The sequence below is a fragment of the Rutilus rutilus genome, assembly GCF_951802725.1.
Source record: "Rutilus rutilus genome assembly, chromosome: 23".
NCBI lineage: Eukaryota > Metazoa > Chordata > Actinopteri > Cypriniformes > Leuciscidae > Rutilus > Rutilus rutilus.
In genome coordinates, this window is record NC_140233.1 from 1090358 (window position 1) to 1116483 (window position 26126).

General features: G+C 38.6%; 1 protein-coding gene across 4 annotated transcripts in view; it reads left to right on the top strand.

Annotated features, from left to right (window-relative positions):
* Window positions 1-24533, top strand: part of LOC311283507 (uncharacterized protein) — a 31546-nt gene extending 7013 nt beyond the window's left edge. The window contains exons 2-15 of one of the 4 annotated variants that reach the window (XM_084397950.1): window positions 9838-9955; window positions 10484-10635; window positions 13349-13460; window positions 13845-13941; window positions 14022-14143; window positions 14285-14355; window positions 15503-15628; window positions 16141-16236; window positions 17494-17622; window positions 18088-18231; window positions 18454-18473; window positions 19041-19084; window positions 19170-19223; window positions 19739-24533. In XM_084397950.1, the coding sequence (XP_084254076.1) occupies window positions 13355-13460; window positions 13845-13941; window positions 14022-14143; window positions 14285-14355; window positions 15503-15628; window positions 16141-16236; window positions 17494-17622; window positions 18088-18231; window positions 18454-18473; window positions 19041-19084; window positions 19170-19223; window positions 19739-23325 (4596 nt within the window). In that variant the 5' untranslated portion in view covers window positions 9838-9955; window positions 10484-10635; window positions 13349-13354 and the 3' untranslated portion in view covers window positions 23326-24533. Of the gene's footprint in view, window positions 1-9837; window positions 9956-10483; window positions 10636-11364; window positions 11481-13348; window positions 13461-13844; window positions 13942-14021; window positions 14144-14284; window positions 14356-15502; window positions 15629-16140; window positions 16237-17493; window positions 17623-18087; window positions 18232-18453; window positions 18474-19040; window positions 19085-19169; window positions 19224-19738 lie in introns of those variants that run through there. The other 3 variants (XM_084397953.1, XM_084397951.1, XM_084397952.1) reach the window with 3 other exon arrangements.
* The last annotated feature ends 1593 nt before the right edge of the window (window positions 24534-26126 follow it).

Here is a 26126-nt window from a genome sequence, read left to right on the forward strand (position 1 = left end):
TAGATGAGAACAGTTATGTCGCCATATGCCCCGTACTGCCGACACGACACTTTCCTCCTCCATTTGGGGGAGCCGGGCTGTTAATGGGTCAGAGGCCCGGCTTTTAGGGCTCTGTGCAGTGTGTGCCGGCTGTGGCGCAGGTGGGGCGGCTAGGTGAGGTGAGAGGGGTAGTGGGGGTGGCGGCTGGCGTGTTCCAAGCAGCGGGGGCTGTAACGTGCCTCTGTTCAGCTGTGAGTGGGGGGCCGGGGGTCTACAGGGATCTCGAGGGGCGGGACTCCTGGTCCCTATGACAGGGTCGCTGTTGGTTTCAGCTGTGTTTGCTGACACAGTGGTTACCTGGGGTGCTGTAGGGTTGAGGCCCTGGGGGGGGTGGAGCCAAGTTGACCGGACGTTCCCCTAGAAAGCACAGGGTGGCCTCTGCAAGGTCCAACCGACAACCCGTGTTCTTCAGAAAGTCCAGTCCGAGAATGCAGGGGTCCTGGACTGACGCCACCCACACCGGGTGGTGCACTGTTTTACCGCCCACCACAAATGTCAGTGTCCCTTTGCGTTTCATGGGTGACAGTTCCCCAGTCACCGTCCGCAGGTGGACTGCTGTTGGCTCCAATACTGTTTGCCTGGGGAGCACATCGGGCCGCACTAATGTCACTGTAGAGCTGTTGTCGACCAGCGCCACGCATGTTCCCCCTCCACGGTGACTGGGATGTGGCAGAGGTCCCCAATTGAAGTCCGGCCCACTACCGCCACCTCCATCGGGCCGGCCATGCCTGAGGGTGTATGTGGGGGGCTGTGGTTCGTGGTCCACGTCGCCCCCTCTATGCGGACCCGCGGTCGTTTCCCCGGTCTCTGGGTGTTTTCGGGGATGAGCGTACCAAGCAGGTTCTTCACTGGACTCAGACAGAGAGAGGAATAGACACGTGTAACTCACAGCATTAGCAGGCTCTTCACTGAACTCAGACAGAGAGAGGAATAGACACGTGTAACTCACAGCATTAGCAGGCTCTCCACTGGACTCAGACAGAGAGAGGAATAGACACGTGTAACTCACAGCATTAGCAGGCTCTCCACTGGACTCAGACAGAGAGAGGAATAGACACGTGTAACTCACAGCATTAGCAGGCTCTTCACTGGACTCAGACAGAGGGAGGAATAGACACGTGTAACTCACAGCATTAGCAAGCTCTTCACTGGACTCAGACAGAGGGAGGAATAGACACGTGTAACTCACAGCATTAGCAGGCTCTTCACTGGACTCAGACAGAGGGAGGAATAGACACGTGTAACTCACAGCATTAGCAGGCTCTTCACTGGACTCAGACAGAGGGAGGAATAGACACGTGTAACTCACAGCATTAGCAGGCTCTTCACTGGACTCAGACAGAGAGAGGAATGGACAGCTGTGATTGCGAGTGAACAGCAGAAATAATTCCCACACTCACATTTCCACCACACACTGTAAGGTTTCACTCGTGCTCATTTCCACAATAAAACTGCAATTCAACAGACTCAGTGTACCAAGGCTTCCGCCCGCAATCCAGCCGAAGTTTTCTCTGGCTCTCTCATCTGTCTCTCTCATCTGTCTCTCTCGTCCTCTCTCGTCCTCTCCCTCCCGCGGCCTCCCGCCGCGACCGCGGCCGCTCGCGTGCTGCGTGCCTCACCTCTCCTCGAGCCCTCCTGCGCGCCTTCCTCACTGCCAAAGTGTCCTTTTATCAGCCACCTTCCTCCTCCAGGTCCCAATCACCATCCTGTATCCTCCCCTCTCACACCTGCCGCGAGTTTTCCTCAAGCCTCGCCCGCCGCCATGACACTCACGCGGGAAACCGGAACCGTCCCGGTGTCACCGCGGAAGCACTCCCCAGGGGAAACACGCTCTCAAAAAAAAGGTTCCCGCCTTCGTCACCCCGTGACACTTTCAGCAGTTAACAAGCGAGTCAAGTGAACAATAAACACCTGAATTGTTCTCGTCCTGCTCAAATGAGCCAAGATCTGGGAGTAGGCTAATATTATTCTTACAGGCCAAAAGTTTGGACACATTACTATTTTTAATGATTTTGAAAGAAGTTCCTTCTGCTCATCAAGCCTGCATTTATTTAATCAAAAATACAGAAAAAAATGTAATATTGTGATATATTATTACAATTTAAAATAATTGGTTTTCAATTTATTATACTTTAAATTATCATTAAATTTATAAATAATCACTTGTCTTCAGACAGTTGCCTGAGCTTGAGACAGACAAAACAAAACTCTTTGTTACACCGAGAGGACACAATGTTTCTACATTTCTCTGTGTTGTGGTTAATAAGCATTCCACATGTTGGACAAGCACGAACAGCTGGACATTCAATGTTTGCAGCATCTGGTAAAGTTATAGTTGCACAATCTCTCAGCAGATCCAGCTCTTTAGCCTACATCCAGGGCCGGCGCAATTGACTAGAGCGGCACTTTTGTAAGGGCGGCAAAATGTGTGCCAACCGGGAATGAACAATTCACAAAATAGGCTATATGATTTGCTGAGCTGCCGCTCCCCCGCCCCCTGCTCTCACAAGTGATGGGAAGTTCGGATCATTTTTCTGACTCTCTTGTTCGCGCTTGAATATGTTCAACACTATAAAATCTGGTGAAATACAATAGGCTGTTCTTTTTTTTTTTTTTTTTTTGGTACAATTATCTTATATAGCCTATAGCCATTTTAAAAGAATGGACAGTTGAAGGAACCCAACCTTACATATTTGCTTCCTCCTGGCCTAAGTGTTCCAGCAACGGGTTTTTTCTTTATTTAAATTTTGTTGTTTCTTTATTTAAATTTCGGTTTTCTTTATTTAAATTTAGTTTTTTTTCTTTAATTAAGTTGGCTTGAGAAAGCCAACTTACTGAAATCCTATTTAAACTTATTATTCTTCATCTTCTTCTTTTTCTGACCGCAAATTTTGGGACACTAACTCCTCCTAGATCTATCTATCTATCTATCTATCTATCTATCTATCTATCTATCTATCTATCTATCTATCTATCTATCTATCTATCTATCTATCTATCTATCTATCTATCTATCTATCTATCTTCAAACGTTTTCTATCTATCTATCTATCTATCTATCTATCTATCTATCTTTCTATCTTTCTTTCTTTCTTTCTTACTAATCTATCTATCTATCTATCTATCTATTTATCTATCTATTTATCTATCTATCTATCTATCTATCTATCTATCTATCTATCTATCTATCTATCTATCTATCTATCTATCTATCTATCTATCTTTCTATCTTCAAACGTTTTCTATCTATCTATCTATCTATCTATCTATCTATCTATCTATCTATCTATCTATCTATCTATCTAACTAATCTATCTATCTTTCTAACTAACCTATCTATCTATCTATCTATCTATCTATCTATCTATCTATCTATCTATCTATCTATCTATCTATCTATCTATCTATCTATCTATCTATCTTCAAACCTTATCTATCTATCTATCTATCTATCTATCTATCTATCTATCTATCTATCTATCTATCTATCTATCTATCTTCAAACGTTTTCTATCTACTGTATCTATCTATCTATCTATCTATCTATCTAACTTATCTATCTTTCTTTCTTTCTTTCTAACTAATCTATCTATCTTTCTAACTAACTTATCTATCTTTCTTTCTTACTAATCTATCTATCTTTCTAACTAACTTATCTTTCTTTCTTACTAATCTTTCTATCTTTCTGACTAACTTATCTATCTTTCTTTCTTTCTAACTAATCTATCTATCTATCTTTCTTACTAACTTATCTTTCTTTCTTACTAATCTATCTATCTTTCTAACTAACTTATCTATCTTTCTTTTTAACTAATCTATCTATCTTTCTAACTAACTTAACTATCTTTCTTTCTTTCTAACTAATCTATCTATCTTTCTAACTAACTTAACTATCTTTCTTTCTTTCTAACTAATCTATCTATCTTTCTAACTAACTTCTTTCTTTCTTTCTTACTAATCTAGCTATCTTTCTAACTAACTTATCTATCTATCTTTCTTTCTTTCTAACTAATCTATCTATCTTTATAACTAACTTATCTTTCTTTCTTACTAATCTATCTATCTTTCTAACTAACTTATCTATCTATCTTTCTTACTAATCTATCTATTTTTCTAACTAACTTATATATCTTTCTTTCTTTTTAACTAATCTATCTATCTTTCTAACTAACTTATCTATCTTTATTTCTTACTAATCTATCTATCTTTCTAACTAACTTATAGATCTTTCTTTCTTTCTTTCTAACTAATCTATCTATCTTTCTAACTAACTTACCTATCTTTCTTTCTTACTAATCTCTTTCTAACTAACTTACCTATCTTTCTTTCTTACTAATCTATCTTTCTAACTAACTTATCTATCTTTCTTTCTTTCTTTCTTTCTTTCTTACTAATCTATCTATCTTTCTAACTAACTTATCTATCTTTCTTTTTTTTAACTAATCTATCTATTTTTCTAACCTACTAACTTATCTTTCTTTCTTACTAATCTATCTATCTTTCTAACTAACTTATCGATCTTTCTTTCTAACTAATCTATCTTTCTAACTAACTTATCTTTCTTTCTTACTAATCTATCTTTCTAACTTATCTATCTTTCTTACTTACTAATCTATCTATCTTTCTAACTAACTTATCTATCTTTCTTTCTTTTTAACTAATCTATCTATTTTTCTAACCTACTAACTTATCTTTCTTTCTTACTAATCTATCTATCTTTCTAACTAACTTATCGATCTTTCTTTCTAACTAATCTATCTATCTTTCTAACTAACTTATCTTTCTTTCTTACTAATCCATCTTTCTAACTTATCTATCTTTCTAACTAACTTATCTATCTTTCTTTCTTACTAATCTATCTTTCCAACTTACTTATATATCTTTCTTTCTTTCTAACTAATCTGTCTTTCTAACTAACTTATCTTTTTCTTTCTTTCTTACTAATCTTTCTATCTTTCTAACTTATCTTTCTTTCTAATGAATATATCTCTTTCTAACTAACTTATCTTTCTTTCTTTCTAATCCACCATTCTTTCTTTCATTCTTTCTTTCTAATCCACCATTCTTTCTTTCATTCTTTCTAACTAATCCACCATTAATTCTTTGTTTCTTTCTTTCTTTCTTTCTTTCTTTCTTTCTTGCTTTCTTTCTTGCTTTCTTTCTAACTAATCCACCATTCTTTCTTTCTTTCTTTCTTTCTTTCTTTCTTTCTTTCTTTCTTTCTTTCTAACTAATCCACCATTCTTTCTTTCGTTCTTTCGTTCTTTCTTTCTTTCTTTCTTTCTTTCTTTCTTTCTTTCTTTCTTTCTTTCTTTCTTTCTTTCTTTCTAACTAATCCACCATTCTTTCTTTCTTTCTTTCTTTCTTTCTTTCTTTCTTTCTTTCTTTCTTTCTTTCTTTCTTTCTAACTAATCCACCATTCATTCTTTCTTTCTTTCTTTCTTTCTTTCTTTCTAACTAATCCACCTTTTTTTCTTTCTTTCTTTCTTTCTTTCTTTCTTTCTTTCTTTCCTTCTTTCTTTCTTTCTTTCTTTCCTTCTTTCTTTCTTTCTTTCTTTCTTTCTTTCTTTCTTTCTTTCTTTCTTTCTTTCTTTCTAACTAATCCACCACTCTTTCTTTCTCTTTCTTTTTTTCTTTCTTTCTTTCTTTCTTTCTTTCTTTCTTTCTTTCTTTCTTTCCTTTCTAACTAATCTTTCTTTTTTCTTTCTTTCTAGCTAATCTTTCTTTCTTTCTTTCTTTCTTTCTAACTAATCTTTCTAACTAATCTTTCTTTCTTTCTTTTTTCTTTCTTTCTTTCTTTCGTTCTTTCGTTCTTTCTTTCTTTCTTTCTTTCTTTCTTTCGTTCTTTCTTTCTTTCTAACTAATCTATTTATCTTTCTTTCTTTCTAACTAATCAATCTTTCTTTCTTTCTTTCTTTCTTACTAATCAATATTTCTTTCTCTTTCTTTCTAACTAATCTTTCTTTCTTTCTAACTATTCTTTCTTTCTAACTAATTTATCAATCAAAATTTAAACTACTTTAAACTTCAAACTACTTCAAACTTCTAACTACTTTAAACTTCTTCAAACTCTCTGGTCCGGCTTTCTCAAGCCTACTTAAAGTTTGTCTCAACAAACTTTTTCTTCTAGTTAATTTTGTTTTCTTTATTTAAATTTAGTTTTTCTTTATTTAAATCTACCCTTTACTGTGTCAGTAATTTGTTAGTCAGAAAAATATTAGACTACTTTAAAAGTATTGCTTAAGTTAACAGACTGTGTGTGTGTGTGTGTGTGTGTGTGTGTGTGTGTTTTATATCACTAGTGCAGTGTCCGTTCTCGGAGCATAAGCCCTGCCCGCGTGATGTGCGCCGCTTCCAGCTCGCGTTGTTCTGTAGTTTATTAAAAGTTTATTCATTCTGAATGTGTCGCGTCTCGCATGTCTATCTATATGTCTATCTGCACCAAATGCAACACTGCACTCCCTTGTGAAGTCGATTGGATGAACGGTTCTCGAAATAATCAAAATGTAAACGGAAATACAGACACATAGCGAATACTGTCTTTATTAGAGAGAAGAATATGTTCAGCCCCCTCCCTCAGAAGCGTAGAATATTCGATGTTCATTACTACCGAAGCTTCGAAGCTCAAAAAATGGTATTCGGACCAGCTCCACAATTGTTTTTCGCCTAAAGCGGCAGAAGTGCGCCCGCCGGTCCTGGTCACATCTATCAGATCGAGGCTGATGACCTTTCCACTCTCTCAGACACTGCCAGCAGAACTCAAAGGTTTTGGTGCATTGCACACTGAGATTAGACCTCTCGATCTCTGTCTGATCTCTCGATGATCCACTCACAACCAGGACACTGAAGAGAGAGAAAGAGCTTATGAACAATAACTTAACTATACTTTTGTTTGTAAGAATAAAAAGCTGTAGGAAACTCTCCAGTAACTAACGTAACCGAATCCCTCGGTTCCCGGAGATAAGGGGAACCATCATTGCGTGAAACACGCTTTGGAGGATAAACTTCGTTTTCTCAGAATACTGAAGACTGATTTGTTCACGTTTGTGCAGCTGCACAAACCTATGGTATTTCAGCCCGCAAAAACAGGCAGAGCAGACTGCCTATATAATTCGGTGCCGAATGTCATTTCATCAGAATCTTTCGACTGCATGTACTGTATAGCACGGCAGGGTACTCAATGCTCGTTCCCATTATCTCAGGGAACTGAGGTTATGTTTGTAACCTGAACATTCCCTTTCGAAACGGTCTCTCACATTGAAGCTGTCCTACAAGCCCAGTCCTAGGGTGCTACCATGAGGCCCTAGTGGAGCCTCAGCAAAGACATTCCAGAGGTAGACGGCGAAGACCAGCCAGCTGCCGTTCAAATATCCCCAATGGAGACTCAGCTGGGTCAAGCCCAGGAGGAGGACATTCCCCTAATGGAGTTGGCCCTCACTCCAACGGGGCATTCAGAGTCCTCTGAAACTGGCTAGAGCGCTCCACATAAGTTCTGAGGGCCTGGACTGGTAAAAGTAGGTTAGCGCCCTACTCGTCATCCGAGGCGTATAGAGGTAACAGAGTAATGATTTGGTCTTTACGGAGCACCTTAGGCACAAATCAATGCCTGAGATTGAGGACAACCTTACAGTCGTTTGGCCCAAACTCCAAACAGGAAGTGCTCACAGAGAGCGCCTGCATGTCGCCCACACGTTTGACCGGCGCTAAAGCTAGCAGCAGGGCAGTCTTCAGCACTTGAACGGAGTGCCCTGAAGGGTCCTATGGACTGTGGATAGGTCCCAGATGGAACAGTATGAGGGCGAGGCAGGTTAAGTCTCCTGGCTCCTGACCTGTGGGCACCGAGTTTGTGCTCCGACCGAGCCAACACCAGCCAGTCATTGAGGTAGTTTATGCACTTGGTAAAAGTGCGTGGAGCCAGAGACAGCCCGAATGGAAAGGCTGTATAGTGGTAACCCACCCCCTCGAACACAAATCTCACGAACGGTCGGTAATGAGGGTCTATGAAAAGATATGAAAGTAAGCATCTTTCAGGTCCACTGATAAGAACCAGTCCTCTGGGCATACTTGCACGAGGATCTGCTTCAAAGTCAACATCCTGAGTGGGTTCCTCTTTAATGTGAGATTCAGGCACCTGAGATCATTTTGGACCACCGAACGTTGTTACCAAAGAATTAGTTGCTCTTTTAATTGTCTGCCAGGGCTCTTCTATGGAAAGTAGCAGGATTATTTTGTTGAAGTCCAGCAAGGTTATGATCTAAAAGATTCTGACGAAATGGCATTCGGCGCCGACTTATATAGTCAGTTGGCTCGGCACATTCTGACGAGCTGAAATGCCAAATCAGGCTTCAGTATTCAAAGAAAACAAAGTTTTCCCCCAAAGCGTGTTTCAAGCATTGTGAGAGACCGTTTTGAAAGGCAACATACTTACATTCTTGATGTCAACTATCTTTCTAGTAGCATTGTTGGCAAGAGTTTCTTCAAAGAATTGTTGTTCTTCTGGTGTAAGTTTGGCTAATTTACGGACTTCGGTGTAAGACCAATGTTCTTTACACACAGGGCATCTCAGCTCAGGTTTACCCTGCAATTCATCATTTTGAGCAATAATATTATCATCAAGATATTGTACTGATATTTCAATACTCTCATTTCGAAAATGCAAATAGTACACTGGAGAATAGAAAAACATTCTTTAAAAATAATAATAATAATAATAAACATTCAAAAAATGTAAAGGAAAACCGCATTTTAAAAAGTTGTCCATCAGCACTTAACTGCATCCTGCTAAAAAAAAAATAATCATCTATGCTCTCATTACTCCTTAATCGCCCCCTGCCTGTTCTAGCTTGTAGCCTACTTTTAATATGATGTCATTATACGTTGCCGCCAGCCAATCGCTGCATTGCTGATGGTGTTGAGTATCGATATATCTGCCCGTTCCAAACACAAGAAAATGCAGTAATCTCAGACAACTTAATCCAGATATTGATCAAATCCACAAATTCGTTTATCACAATTAGAAGATCTGGCATCTGTCAAATCATCTCAGATATAGCCTAGCTATTAAAGTGAGCTACGAAGAATGGAGGTTTTGGACCCATGGTTTTTACCTGATCTCGGATCCGTTTCATTCATTTGTAGACATTTTATTGACACATTTGTATAATAAAAAAGGACGAGTATTAGTTAGTCTCCATAAAACTCTCCATATAACAAACAAAACAAGCCCTACAATTGAATAAAATTACGCATATTATAAAAGACACTTCATATTTAATGGCAATAGATTATTTGTTAATTGCATTTAATAGATTACACTACCAATAAAACATTTAAAATTGGTTTGTACTAATTGGTATTGGTAACGTTCTGACCAGCAGAGGTCACCAGCGTGTGGCGTTTCCAGCGCTTCAAAAGTGAATCATGCCATAAAGGTAGATCAGCAGCATTAAGTTTGTGAAATAACACTGTTTCAGACCCGAATTTGTTATTAAGACCACTTTTCCTTTTTTGTGTTTGGTTTGTATTTTATGTCTCGTCAGCAGACCACTTTCTAATAGCTGCAGGCTTTTTATTTTAGACCACCGGAAGGTTAAACAAATTTACCAATATCGCTAATCTGTTTGACTAATTGAATGTCCTTTTCAGATCCATCAAATTGCTTCTCGGCACTTGACCTGATGAAGGAAATCTCTCAAATAGCTAGTTTTTCAGGTGCCGTTTAAGTCAGTCTCTACACGGCTCGAGACAGTTTCTCTTTCCTTTCAGATTCTGAAAATCACGTGTTTTTTTCTCATTTAGGGCGGAGTTCTTCTTCAAGCTGCAGCTTTACGCACAACATTTGACACATGAAGAGTTTTAAGATAACAGCACTGAAACCAGAACGGAGGAAAGATGAACTGAAGAACCTTTCACTAAAGTGAGTTTCACTGTTTTTTGTAAAATGAAAATAATGAGAAAGAAAGTTCATGGAGTAGCCTATTCTGTTTAAAAAGCAATGACTTGAAATGCTTTTAAATATTTCTGTTCCTCTCCTTCCTGTCCTTCCCACTCCAAGTCTTTGCATTTTCTTTTGGCTCAGTTATTTTTATCTAAATCTTTTTTAGCTGGTGTTTCTACAAAATGCCTTATTGTTGCACTCTATTTATTTTCCTCTTATATTAGGCTATATTCTGTTTCTCCACAGTTTTCAACAAATTCCAACCACTTAACATATAGACTCAAGTTTTATTTATATTTTATAGATACATTTAAAAAAAAAAAAAAATGTTTAAATAAGTGTAAATCAATCTCCCATTGATATGGACTCACAGTTGATTGGTTCAGTATCTGTATGTGATCTGTGAGCAAGAGCAAAACCTGCTGTAGAACAGGTTAGTTAGGGGTTTGCCATATCGTGTATTCAAATAAATGTGCCTGTATCTTGTTGCTTTGTGTGTCTCTCTAGAAGGAAATGATTTTTACTGTGATCCGAAAACATTTACAGCCATGTGTGCATCGACCTGCAATCAAAACCAGATACACGTTCTATAACACCGTATTTCAGGAGGTTGGGAAAGTAAACCAAACATAGTAGGAGCCATTTCAGCAACAACTTCTGTAAGAATTCTATAATACCATGTACTGTTTTATTTTAATGGGATTACTAACATATGATTTTCTTTTGTTTATTGATTGGAATGCGGGTTCAAATGTGTTCCAAACATATGGGAACATTTTATTTAGCAATTTTATTTTAAGTTCTCATACGTAATATATATATATATATATATATATATATATATATATATATATATATATATATATATATATATATATATATATATATGGTTATATGGTATGGCTTTCGGGAATATATACCAATATAACATGGTTATATTTAATTCTTACATCATTGAATGAGGTCAAGCAATCAAATAATTGCAATACACAATTATACACCTAACCCAAACCTAATATCAATATTTCAATATATTCAATATATTTGGGGAAAATAGTAATCAAATAGTAATCAAAATTATTTTCTTTTTTTGTGTGTGTGTGTTATCTGGAAAACTTTATAGAAGTTAAGTTGTACACTTATAATGTTGTGATTTTAGCAAATGCAATTTAATGTTTACTTGCATACATAGATATTATATTGTCTGTAAGGCATTGGCGGATAGGGGATGGCCGTGGCACCCTTGGTCTAAGCTTGGCCACCCCTCTCACAACTGCTGTTTCTGTCTCTTTTTTTATTGACAAAAATTGCGTTTTTTAAAACGCTGAACCGTCTCTTTAAGACCACAAAAACCGTGAGACTCTTCAGACGCACACCCCCCTCAGCGCCAGGCGCAGGTCAAACGAGTGCGGAAATGTGCAAATGAGCTTCAGCAGAACATCACACAGTGATATGCACATATGAGTCAATCTTTCTCAACTGGTGGGTTGCAAGACCGTTTTGAGTAAGTCGAATAGTGTGCAGTCAACAACAAACGTAATTCTCTTTTTTTCTGATGCTACTTTTATTTTAGAAGTGTGTGAAAGCGTGTGCCACTTCTGTCAGATGCTGAGAAAAGCGCGTTGTCCTTATTCAGTTAGCTATCTTCGGTAAGATGAGATGCTGTCTAGCTAAATGTCAGTGAAACTAACTCACTTTCCTGTCATACGGCTGACAGCCGTTACTGTGCTTGCGGTAAGAACATCGCGCGCAAACGCGGCGCGCTCTAGCCGTAGCTCTCGTCAATCAACTCATGAATCAAAAAGGCGATTAAAGCTGTCAAAACTGCATCCTGTATTTGTTATATATGCGTCACATGTGTCTGGATTAAAATATTCTGCTATGTGAGATCACAATATAAGGCACAAACTGATATGTAATGTTTTAATGTCCAAATAAATGTGAGCACTGTGCATTTGTACTAGAAGATAGACATTCATTTTGCGTTCATTTGTAAAGGACAAACAAAAATGGATAATTTTTAAATCCATAAAATAACTAATTTTACATTCTGGCAACATTACATTATGAAAAACATAACATTTTACATGATGTGCTGTTGACTTCCGCCTTGTTCACAGTCTTGCACATGGCGATTCAAAAGAGAACTTTCGTTTTCCTTTTTAATTTAGGTCTGATAGAACTGCTGCAATTATCTATTTTGACAACTAATATAGAAAGTTAAACTTTTTTTTTGACAAACTCAGAATTTTAATATGAGGTGGTGGGTAATAATAAAAAAATATAAAATTCACTCAGTATTCCATGATTCCTAACTCACTACTATCTCAATTACAATTAAGTACAAATTTACTTTATTCAGTTGTGTAGGCACTAAAACAGTCCAATACATTATAGTCACATTATTTTTTATGATAAAATAATTAATATTTCCGTGCCACCCCAGACTGGTTGCTGGCCCTTGCCTGGCCATGAAAAAATCCTGACTCCGACACTGCTGTAAGGTCCTTCACCTTGGGCCGGATTTACGAAAATTGTCTTATAAAAGAAGTTAAGAAAGTTTTCCTTGATTTTCAATAATCTTTTGACATATAAGAGGTCATTATACTGTACAAAATCTTGCGATAAGGATGAGTTATCGATTGCAGTTTCGGAGGGTGGGCTTCTGCCAACTGACGCTGAGAAATCGGCTGGACAAAGTAGAAACACTCAGGTCCCATATTCTGTCAGTCAGCCAAACTTGTAAAATATATCCCCTCAGTAAAAATAAGAAAACATCCTGTTTAAGATCAGCTTAGACCATCTAACAAAAACCTTTTAAGCTTCACTGTATGAGCAAAATCCAAGGACTAGTTGCTCATTTAAAGAGCGCACTGTTGCAGCTTGGCATGGTTTTCGTTTGTATGTTTTTGAAGGACAGAATATAGATCACCACACACAACAGGATCCCAAATTTCATCTAGAAAACTGCCAGTAGTTCTAGAACTGTTTAGCCAAAGTCTTTTTCCCGTTTAGCCTTACACATCAGACAGTTATGGACTATGTGTTAGAAATTAGAAATGTAGAAATTTGTTTTGTCCCACATATTTGTGATGAGCACTTAGGAATGTTGGATGGTTTCATATTTTTGAGTGAAAAAAATCGAATGTGGTTTTTGATGAACTTCTCAATCATTAAACTTAGGACAGAAAGGATAATACAGTACAGTAGAATAGAGGAGATTATGTCAGAGAAAAATGCTCAAGCAAAAATGACATAAACTTATAAAACAGTTATAAAAGCAAACATTAACATTGTGTTGGAACAAAACAATGTAAATGCAATACAAGTTTTTTGCTCATATGTTTTTTTATTTTTTTATTTTTTATTTAGATTGTAATGTTTCAGAGCAGAAAGACTCCCCTTCTTCATTTTACTCAAAATTCAACATTCGCCGGTCATTATTTTGCCAATGACATGGAAGAACATGCATCACCATCAAAGGGTAACAGTTCTTGAATTTACTTTTATATAATATATATATATATATATATAATCATTACCACTCTGTTTAATAAAAAAAGTATTGTGTGTCATATGAAAGTATGATGCCCTTCTTCTCAGTTTGAGCCACTGCCCACAAAACGTGTCTTGCGCCTAATCTATTTACCTATTCCTTTTATATATTTGTTGATTTGTTTTATTTGATAATGTTTTTCTAAATTATAATCATGTGGTTATATTATGTTTATTATTTAGATGAAATAAATGAAAATTAAATAATATATAGTGAGGTCGATATCATTAGCATTCAGAGTGTATATTCTTTTTAATTAATAATTTAACCTGTGTTTCACTGTCATATTTATATTGTCCATTGGATCTAAAGGCTACAGAGGATTGAGGAATCAGGGAGCCACATGTTATCTGAGTGCAGTGCTGCAAACGCTCTTCATGACTGAGGTGTTCAGAACAGCTGTCAAGGAGTGAGTTTATCTCTGACTTACAAGATCATGATCTTTTATAACACTATCATAGTAATAACAAATGCTGTGTTACTCCACAGGTTAAAAATAAAGAGGGAAAAAAGTGTTTCTTTTGCACTTCACAAGTTATTCAGCGATTTAGAGTCCAAGACTGGAAGTGTGGAAACAAATACAGTCACAAATGCTCTACACATTGGAAATGGTAAGTTGATTATGTGTGTATGTGTGTGTGTGTGTGGGGGGGGATTTAAAAAAAAAAATCCACACTTTTTTTAATGAGATTTTTTCCCCCACATTTTTAATGAGTTTGAATCCACAAAAGTTCTAAGCAGTTTTATTTCAGTGTGTGAGCAGCAGGATGCAGCAGAATATTATCAGAAGATTCTGAGTGAGATGGATGAAAACCCGGCCAAGGTACGATCTAAACTCATGAGAAGGTGCTGTGTGTGACAGAGTAAAACAGATAACCGTTTCTCTTCAGACAGAAACATTGTAAAATGATCTGATAAGCCATGAAATAAGAACAAGTTAAGATTTAAGATTTAAAAGACACTATGGGCCAGATTTACTAATGGAGCAATTGAGCATAAGAGCGCTATAATAAAAGCACTGATGGGAGTGTAAAGTTCTGCAGTTGGGTCAGCTACCTCGGATGTGTCCTTGACAGTAATTTGCTGTAATTGGTGCAAGTATGGCTATGAAAATTTTAAGGAAGGTAAATGGTAGAATTCTTGCCAGACATGTTTGTTTTTTGGATACTCAACATTTAAAATCACTCGCATCATGTCTAGTGCAGTGTAATTTGGAGTATGAATGCATTTCTTGGATATGATTTGTCTCGTATATGGTTGGATAAACTATAGAAAATCTCAAAATAAATTGATAAGGTAATTTTTAGGGATTATTTGATTTACGCATGTTGAGGTTTCCAATTTTAGACATTTTTTTGTTGGTTACCTTATAGAAAGCAAAGTACACCTTAAACTAAAAACGGTACACAAGAAAATCAATAAAAGAGCTCTTTCATATTATTTTTTTTTTTTTTAATTGGTAAATGAGAAACATTATTATAATACTAAGCAAAGTCTTATGGATATTGCACAAGTTACATCTTGATATTAAAAGTATTTCAAATGTAGTTGGTTTTAGTTTGAAAGTTAAAATGTTTCTTAGGTTGTTTTAGTGGGGCATTCGTATTAGCATATGATGTGTTAGTGTATGTGTTAAATTGTGATTTTAAATGTTGTAAATGTGGAATTGTTATTATAATTTTGTATTTATAATACTATACACTACCAGTGTAACCAGGAGTGAAGTTTGAGTTTAACATCAAATGACTGCAATGGAAACTAGTTTTTAACTTAATTGTGTTATCTGCAGGTTTTCATTGCTAATTTCTCACTGCGTGTCTTTAGTAAATCCTGACAGTAGCTTTTAAAGGCCAAGAGAGGGTTTGCGCTGGCGTGAGCTGTTAGTAAATCTGGCCCTATAAAATATATACCATTAAAAGTAGTCAAACGCCATGGGCTTAAGTGATTCACCATTTTGCAATATTTTACAGATATTCCAGGGAAAGAAGAAACACTCAACCACCTGTAGACGTGGGAACCATGAACCCAGAGAGGAAGAAATTTCATTTTTTTCTTTGGCCATTGTTATGGACTCTGATCAATATAAAATTAATGTAGTAAGTATTATGAGATAATAAATGCAGTCATTTACAGCCTGAATCAAAGTGGCATATAAAAAATATAGCCAACGCTTTATAATAAGTATAAAATAATAAGGTACTTACAAGTAATTTGCAAACTATTAGTTATAGTTAATTCATAGTTTAGATGAAGAAGAAACATCTGACACAAGCTAGATACAGAACTTAAATAACTGAGAAATACATTAAGTCTCCTGAGCATTGAAAGAAAAACCTCTAAGCAATTTCAGACTAAAATGATCAAAAACTGCTTAGAGGTTGAATTTTAAAAATGATAAATTAAAATCCAGGCAGGAATTGGGGTTAATTGTTTGTCTTGGGCATAAACCCCCACAAAGTTCATACAAATTAATTCTCATGATTTTGTCACCTTGTAAATTTGTACAAATGATAAGTTCAAGATGAATAAATCCAGTCACTTTTTCCCCACGAGGTACAGTAGTTTTATTGTTTGCCCTGATTTCTTATTCTTAAATTGCATGTTTCAGGAAGAGAGTCTGAATGCTCAGTTTGAAGTGATGCTCATGTACGGAGAGGATCAGCTGTTCTGTGAAGAATGCAACACTATGACTGACATGGAAATGGTGAGATTTATATTTTACTAAAAGTTGGTTTGGTTCCACTTTATTTCGACAGTTCACTATAGACATTCTACTAACTATCAGTAACTTTTGAACTTCATGTCAACTAACTCTCATTAGAGTATTATAGGCTGTAGTCGACTCTCAGTAGACTGGTAGGTTATAGTTAGTTGTTAGGGTTCAGGTTAGGAGAATAAGTTGACTTGTAGTTGCCAAGCTCGTTGTCTTTTGACTTCCGGTCTGTATTTTCACAGCAATGTTGCGCATTTATGAATGAAAATATTCCCGGTCTACTGACATTTGCTTTAAACATTACAATCCTCATGATAACTTCTGTTAACTTGACATTAATTAAATCCACTTCAAAAGCTAATTACTCCTGGACAGCAGTGCCATAGAGATATACAGAGCGACCAGAAGTCCAAAGACAATATTCTAAAGATGGCGGCGCCCTCGTTTCTCTGGCGCATAAGGTCTATAGTCAGTAGAATATCTGTTGAGGAGCATCAGGATAAAGAGTTAGCAGATATTCAGCAGACAATACTAATACACTAATGACTGATAGTTGACATTTAGCTGCAAAGTTACTGATAGTTAGTATGTCTGAAGTGGACTATTGAAATAAAGTGTTATCGTTGTTTTTTTTATAGTTCTACATTAGTGTCTTTTTAAAATTAATTTTAAGCTTCAGTAGTCTTATCAAATCTCTCACGTGTTAATGAAACTATGAACACTTGAGATTTAAAAGCATTTATTCTGTGAGAGATATTGTTAGGTGAAAAACACTACATGACTGTAACGCAGTTCAGATGTTACGGGAAGAAGGAGGCGGGAACCGGCGAACATTCAAACACATTTAATAAATAAATAAATACAAAAATGAAAGAATAAGCCAGCAGCCTCTCGCGGACGACTGCTGGCCACACAAAACATAACACAAACTCAGACCTGTTCCTCTCTCGCTCTTCACTGTCGTCGCTCCTCCTGTATGCTTCCGCTCCTCTGTGAGAGATACGAGACCGGTGCGGCGCGCAGGAGAAGCTCATCAGTAATCACGCCACCGGCCTCGTGCCGCTCTCTCACGGCCCTCAGCCTCGTCCTGCTCGCCACAATGACACATTAAACAAAAGAGACTAATATTGGCAATACAAATAGTATATAATAAATATACAGGTAAACAAATATAACAGTATGTTCTATGAGGTTGGTAGAATTGAAAAATTGCTGGCTTTATTCTAAATGAGATTATATTTCTTTCAGAAATGCACCATTTCTGAGCTGCCGGAAGTTCTGACTCTACATCTGCAGAGATTTTACTTGGATTACAACTACATGACTTTCAAGAAGAACAACTGTCCTGTTCAAATTCCTCTCCGGTTATCACTGCAGGTCTGACTTCCTTGTGCTTCAAACCCTGTGATCTCTGATTCTGACACTTCACTTATAACATACAGCCTTCTGTGAATGTGCTCCGTTGATTCACTTTTATTGGTTCATGAGTGGGTAACTGTATTTATAACATCGTCTGTGCTGCAGGGCCACTTTCCTGCAGAGTTTAGGTCCATCTCTGATAAAAAACTCACCTGCCCATATGTTTCTAGTAATCCTGAAGACATTACTTAGCTTGTTCAGGTGCAGGGATGATCAAACACACCTGAACAAGCTAATCGACGTCCTCAGAGTTACTTAATACTTAAAGACAGGTGTGCTGAACTGAAGTCTGCAGGACAGAGGCTCTCCAGAAGCAGGGTTGGAGACTGCTATGGTGTATATAGACATTTTATCAGTCAGACCTCTATGTAAGCATGAATGTGCACAGCACCAATACTTAAATATTATAATCTGCTATTTCAGGAAGAGGGTGGTGTTCATCATAAGTATGACCTGTACGCTTTAGTCAATCACACTGGTTCCCTCAGTGGTGGACACTACTATTCTGACATCAAGTCATTTGATGACCATCAGTGGTATCGATTTAACGACTCTACTGTGAACAAGGTGAGTTTAACTCTCTTTAATAATATACCCATTACACACATTCACAGCTAGATGTCCAATAGCTGTTTTTGTGTGGACACACAGTAAGTCACATTGTCAAGTATGCAAATATATTTCTGCATCTAAACTTCTGAGTCCTTGATTGGTTTTGGTGCAATCTTTTTTATTTGTGAATAAATGGGAAGACTGTGGGACAGAATCTTTGCCCTTGTGTTTTTACAGATTCAGAATGTCAAAGACAGGTAAGAGACTTTATGATGTCACTTAATAAAACTACTTTACATTTTACTAGTGTTTTAGTGTATGAATTGTATAATGTTAGAACTACAGGGGCTACATTGGGATTGGGATTGGGATTGGGATTGGGATTGGGATCCCGCGGTACCCTACGCTAATCTCGCGGGAGGGGGTAGTTTGACATTTGTGGTGCTGGCATTACTTTATCTTTTGGTCAGTTTAATTAACACAATGTTTTATCTCTGCTATTCTGAATGTCTAGCATAGCCATAATATTTGTGTAATTTCACAATATCTACAAGCTGTAACAGAGTGTTTGTGGGTGTGGGCAATAGTGGTCAGAAACTCAAGGTGAATGGGAAAATATGTACCACTCTTAATTGTAATGTAGAAACATTTTCTGTAAAGCTGCTTTAAAATGATATGAATGGTAAAAGGCACTATGAAAATGAATGTGAACTGAATGTTATTGGCAGGCATGAATCTGTGCAAATGCTCTGTGGAATCATCAGTGTCGTGATGCAGTTTGTAGCGGATCACTGCAGTTTAAATGTTGCATTTATTTTTAACAGACACATCGACTCTGACACGGCATGCTTGCTCTTCTTCAGAAAATGTAAGCAAAGGTTTCAATATTGTGTAATATTTTCTCATGTGTATTTATTTTCACATACATACAATATTTGTTTTACCTAAACCAGTAATGGACCATCAGACTGAAGAGGAGTATCTTCCGTCTCCAGCAGAAATAAGAGGTTTGTTTCCACTCTCAACTCTTTACATGATCAAGAAAGTCTTAACAGCATCTCCAGTAACAACACGCTCTATCACTCAGCTTTTCACTTTCCTTTTATTATATATAAGTATTTCTATATTATTTAAGTTGGTTAATATATAGTGTAATTAATATTCACAAGTCTGATAAAAAATATAACATTTGCAACAGTGTTGCTGTAGTGAATATCATCCGTGTTGTGATTCAGCTGTACTCAACGAGACAAGACTTGCAGACTCAAACACTGCAGTCAGATTAGAGAGTGGGGAATTATATTACATATCATAACAAAAGACCCTCTTTCATAGCATGTCTGCTCTGACCTGATTAAACTGTTCATATTTAGACGTTTTCGCATCACTTCAGGGATTCAACACACTTCTCAACACAAACATCATGCACACAAATCATAAAGAGCATTACACATGTCATATGTTCTGTGGAAAGTCAAAAAGTCTTGCTTTATTGTAATTATTGTTTGGTTCTTTCCCCAAGAAGAAAAAGAAAAACCTGAAAAAGAAAAACCGGAAGAATCAAGAAGACCAGCACAAATGACCAACTTGTTGCAAGAAAAACCTTTCATTAGAAGAAAATGTCCACCCATGCAGACTTCCCTCTACACCCAGGCTCTAGTGGTCTTTGTTCTCCTGTTTATTATTATTATTTCTTGGCAATGGCATTTTTTTCCTTCTTCTTCGATCGACACACAGCTCTACTGCATCTCTGCAAACGACACACAGCTCTACTGCATCTCTGCAGACGACACACAGCTCTACCGCATCTCTGCAAACGACACATGTCTCTACCGCAGCTCTGCAAACGACACACAGCTCTACCGCATCTCTGCAAACGACACATGTCTCTACCGCAGCTCTGCAAACGACACACAGCTCTACTACCGCATCTCTGCAAACGACACACAGCTCTACTGCATCTCTGCAAACGACACACAGCTCTACTACCGCATCTCTGCAAACGACACACAGCTCTACCGCATCTCTGCAAACGACACACAGCTCTACTACCGCATCTCTGCAAACGACACACAGCTCTACTGCATCTCTGCAAACGACACACAGCTCTACTACCGCATCTCTGCAAACGACACACAGCTCTACTACCGCATCTCTGCAAACGACACACAGCTCTACTACCGCATCTCTGCAAACGACACACAGCTCTACTACCGCATCTCTGCAAACGACACACAGCTCTACTACCGCATCTCTGCAAACGACACACAGCTCTACTACCGCATCTCTGCAAACGACACACAGCTCTACCGCATCTCTGCAAACGACACACAGCTCTACTACCGCATCTCTGCAAACGACACACAGCTCTACTACCGCATCTCTGCAAACGACACACAGCTCTACTACCGCATCTCTGCAAACGACACACAGCTCTACTACCGCATCTCTGCAAACGACACACAGCTCTACCGCAGCTCTGCAAACGACACACAGCTCTACTACCGCATCTCTGCAAACGACACACAGCTCTACCGCATCTCTGCAAACGACACACAGCTCTACTACCGCATCTCTGCAAACGACACACAGCTCTACCGCATCTCTGCAAACGACACACAGCTCTACTACCGCATCTCTGCAAACGACACACAGCTCTACTGCAGCTCTGCAAACGACACACAGATCCACCGCAGCTCTGCAAACGACACACAGATCCACCGCATCTCTGCAAACGACACACAGCTCTACTACCGCATCTCTGCAAACGACACACAGCTCTACTGCAGCTCTGCAAACGACACACAGCTCTACCGCAGCTCTGCAAACGACACACAGCTCTACCGCAGCTCTGCAAACGACACACAGCTCTACCGCAGCTCTGCAAACGACACACAGCTCTACCGCATCTCTGCAAACGACACACAGCTCTACTGCATCTCTGCAAACGACACACAGCTCTACTGCAGCTCTGCAAACGACACACAGATCCACCGCAGCTCTGCAAACGACACACAGCTCTACTACCGCATCTCTGCAAACGACACACAGCTCTACTGCATCTCTGCAAACGACACACAGCTCTACTACCGCATCTCTGCAAACGACACACAGCTCTACTGCATCTCTGCAAACGACACACAGCTCTACTGCAGCTCTGCAAACGACACACAGCTCTACTGCATCTCTGCAAACGACACACAGCTCTACTGCAGCTCTGCAAACGACACACAGCTCTACTGCAGCTCTGCAAACGACACACAGCTCTACTGCATCTCTGCAAACGACACACAGCTCTACTGCATCTCTGCAAACGACACACAGCTCTACTGCAGCTCTGCAAACGACACACAGCTCTACTGCATCTCTGCAAACGACACACAGCTCTACCGCATCTCTGCAAACGACACACAGCTCTACTGCAGCTCTGCAAACGACACACAGCTCTACTGCAGCTCTGCAAACGACACACAGCTCTACTGCAGCTCTGCAAACGACACACAGATCCACCGCAGCTCTGCAAACGACACACAGCTCTACCGCATCTCTGCAAACGACACACAGCTCTACCGCATCTCTGCAAACGACACACAGCTCTACCGCATCTCTGCAAACGACACACAGCTCTACCGCATCTCTGCAAACGACACACAGCTCTACCGCATCTCTGCAAACGACACACAGCTCTACTGCATCTCTGCAAACGACACACAGCTCTACCGCATCTCTGCAAACGACACACAGCTCTACCGCATCTCTGCAAACGACACACAGCTCTACTGCAGCTCTGCAAACGACACACAGCTCTACCGCAGCTCTGCAAACGACACACAGCTCTACTGCAGCTCTGCAAACGACACACAGCTCTACCGCATCTCTGCAAACGACACACAGCTCTACTGCAGCTCTGCAAACGACACACAGATCCACCGCAGCTCTGCAAACGACACACAGCTCTACCGCATCTCTGCAAACGACACACAGCTCTACTGCATCTCTGCAAACGACACACAGCTCTACCGCATCTCTGCAAACGACACACAGCTCTACCGCATCTCTGCAAACGACACACAGCTCTACCGCATCTCTGCAAACGACACACAGCTCTACCGCATCTCTGCAAACGACACACAGCTCTACTGCATCTCTGCAAACGACACACAGCTCTACCGCATCTCTGCAAACGACACACAGCTCTACCGCATCTCTGCAAACGACACACAGCTCTACCGCATCTCTGCAAACGACACACAGCTCTACTGCAGCTCTGCAAACGACACACAGCTCTACCGCAGCTCTGCAAACGACACACAGCTCTACCGCATCTCTGCAAACGACACACAGCTCTACCGCATCTCTGCAAACGACACACAGCTCTACTGCAGCTCTGCAAACGACACACAGCTCTACCGCAGCTCTGCAAACGACACACAGCTCTACCGCATCTCTGCAAACGACACACAGCTCTACCGCATCTCTGCAAACGACACACAGCTCTACTGCATCTCTGCAAACGACACACAGCTCTACCGCATCTCTGCAAACGACACACAGCTCTACCGCAGCTCTGCAAACGACACACAGCTCTACTGCAGCTCTGCAAACGACACACAGCTCTACTACAGCTCTGCAAACGACACACAGATCCACCGCAGCTCTGCAAACGACACACAGCTCTACTACCGCATCTCTGCAAACGACACACAGCTCTACTGCAGCTCTGCAAACGACACACAGATCCACCGCAGCTCTGCAAACGACACACAGCTCTACTGCATCTCTGCAAACGACACACAGCTCTACTGCAGCTCTGCAAACGACACACAGATCCACCGCAGCTCTGCAAACGACACACAGCTCTACTGCATCTCTGCAAACGACACACAGCTCTACTGCAGCTCTGCAAACGACACACAGATCCACCGCAGCTCTGCAAACGACACACAGCTCTACTGCAGCTCTGCAAACGACACACAGATCCACCGCAGCTCTGCAAACGACACACAGATCCACCGCAGCTCTGCAAACGACACATGTCTCTATTGCAGCTTTGCTGTTGTTGCTAGGTGGTTGCTAAGGTATTTTGGGTGTTTTCTAGGTGGTTGCTAGGGTGTTCTTGGCAGTTGCTATAGTGTTACTAGGTGGTTGGTAGTTGTCACAGATGGTTACTATGGAGCTTTTATAGAGTTCTTAGCATTAGCATTTAACTAATCGCTATTAACATGTAGATATTCACTGCTAGCATGTGTAGCATGTTGGAAGTGCTGTTTGCTAGCATGAGTCAAAAGAGCCAAACCTCATCTCTATACGATGTTCTGATACAGAGATAAAGGTCTTTCAAAACAGTTGCTAGGGTACTCAAGTTTGGTTGCTATGGAGTTGCTTGGGAGCTGGAAGCCTTCCTGAAAAGACCATAAGACAGTTGCAGCTCATACAGAACGCTGCCGCCAGGATTCTGAGCAGAACCAGAACATATGAACACATCACACCAGTCCTCAGGTCTTTACACTGGCTCCCAGTTAGATTTAGGATTGATTTTAAAGTATTATTACTGGTATATAAATCATTCAATGGCCTAGGACCTCAATACATTGCAGATATGCTCACTGAATATAAACCCAACAGATCACTCAGATCATTAGGATCATATCAGCTAGAAATACCAAGGGTTCACTCTAAACATGGCGAATCTGCTTTAGCTATTATGCTGGAACAGCTTCCAGAGGAGATCAGACGTGCTCCTACAGTAGTCACATTCAAATCCAGACTCAAAACACATCTGTTTAACTATGCATTTACTGAATGAGCACTGTGCCAATGCTCGTCCGACTGTACTGTACTGTTATTTTATTTTTTCTAAACCGTTTTAATTATTCTTATTTCTTTTTATTATTTTAATTTCTTTTCTGTAAAGCACTTTGAATTGCCATTGTGTATGAAATGTGCTATATAAATAAACTTGCCTTGCCTAACTGGCCTTTTCATTTCAGCCGTCTCACCGTCATCCTGGAGTGACTCTATTGAATGGCTTGAGTCAGACGGTCAGTTTCTCTCCATCAGTGGTTTTGCATTACACACATTTATAAAGGCACTGATAGACAGATCTAAGGCAAACAATCATAATCTCCACATCGTCTCACAGTGTCAGGTCTCTCTGAAGAGAAATATATAAGAATATCCAGGACTGAATCTAGAGTTAAATATGAGCTCTTAACATGTAAATGCATTAAAGTCACACTGAATTCAGAGAGGAATCTTAAATCATGTTCCAGTATTAAACACTGATAAAACACATAATCCATTATTAATATATTCATACTGAGGGTTGAAGTGTAATATTATGATAGAGTTAGTGTGTTCCTCTATACATTCATATGCAAATATGTAATAATATGCAAATAATATAATTTCTTTTGCTTACATTTATTAAATCAAGTTTGCACTTAATATTGTTATTTTGTGAGAATTGTTGCCCTTCCTTGTGTTTCAATGGTTTAATTAAAGGTTCTGTGAGTAATTTCAATAAAACTTCCCAAAACTAGAGCGAGAACATGAATAGAGGACAGAAATAAATGATCATGTGAACTAACTCTCAGTATTAGTAGAATAATAGAGTTATAGTTCGTATATAATAAGTTTACATGTAGTTGCAAAGTTATAGTCTGTTGAGGAGCATCAAAATAAAGAGTCAGTTGATATTAACCAGAGGGTTTATTAATATTTTTATTTTTTTGTTTATTTGAAAAGGGACAGATACAAAATAAACATAGATTATTACATAAAGAACAATCTGATGCATGTATCACAGTGTTTATAGCCATGGCTAATTCACAACACCTTTTAACAGTTTTAATACTCTAATAACTGATAAACTGATATCGACATAAAGAGTTTCCGAGTATTTTTATGCATTACAGTAAACAGAAAAGTATTTTCAGGTTATCTAGTTATTACTTTATGGTGAAAGATTATGAAGACAAACATTGAGCTTCTATATAATAACATGCACTGATGGCTCGATATCAACAAGAGGAACTGGAAAGATTCTCTCAAAGTTATGATCAAACGCTCCTCCAGTAACATTACACATTTATTCAGAGTTATCTGGTGTTTAATAATGTTCTCAAAACATGAACACAAAATATTATTTATACATTAGTAATGGAATGTTTTTTTCTGTAATGTTTTAGTTGGATGTTAATCTAACATTTAAAAAATGTTGCTACTTGTTTCAGAATATTCAACATTCATTAGTAACGTTCCCATAATGTTTGATGAATGATAATATGAAATATTCTCTTAATGTTTTGCTGACCTTCATATAAACAAAAAGTTCAAACATTCAGAAATAATATATGATCATATCTTAATGGGAACGTCAGTAAAACATTCTTATTTTGAGTTTTTCTGGCGACTTCTGTAAATCAGGCCATTATCATCATATGCTTTACTGTACATGTGATTTACTGAATGCTGGTCAAAACATTGGTTTATTTGCATTTTTACTGTTGTTTTATTCTTCATAATTGTGTTATTGTTGAGTTTCTCTGACTGATTACAGTTTTTCTCAATTGTTTACACACATTTTCTGAAAGCGTGCCTCATATTCTCAGAACTCCACACACAAATCCAAACACACACACACACAATGGGCAAAACCCCTCAATTCTCCTGCAAAATTAAACTTTACATTCAAAACAATGTTATTTCTTCTCAAAATGGTATTTTGTTTTCAAATGACACACACACTCCATCATATGAATAGACATTTATACGAACCAGTTGAACACTGATGTGCTCAATGTAAAACACTTCTCCGTTCATCATAATGACTTACGCCTTTTTTTTGTTCAGTGTTACACTTACAGACATTACATACATAAGTGTATTGTAAAATATTTGAGAATATT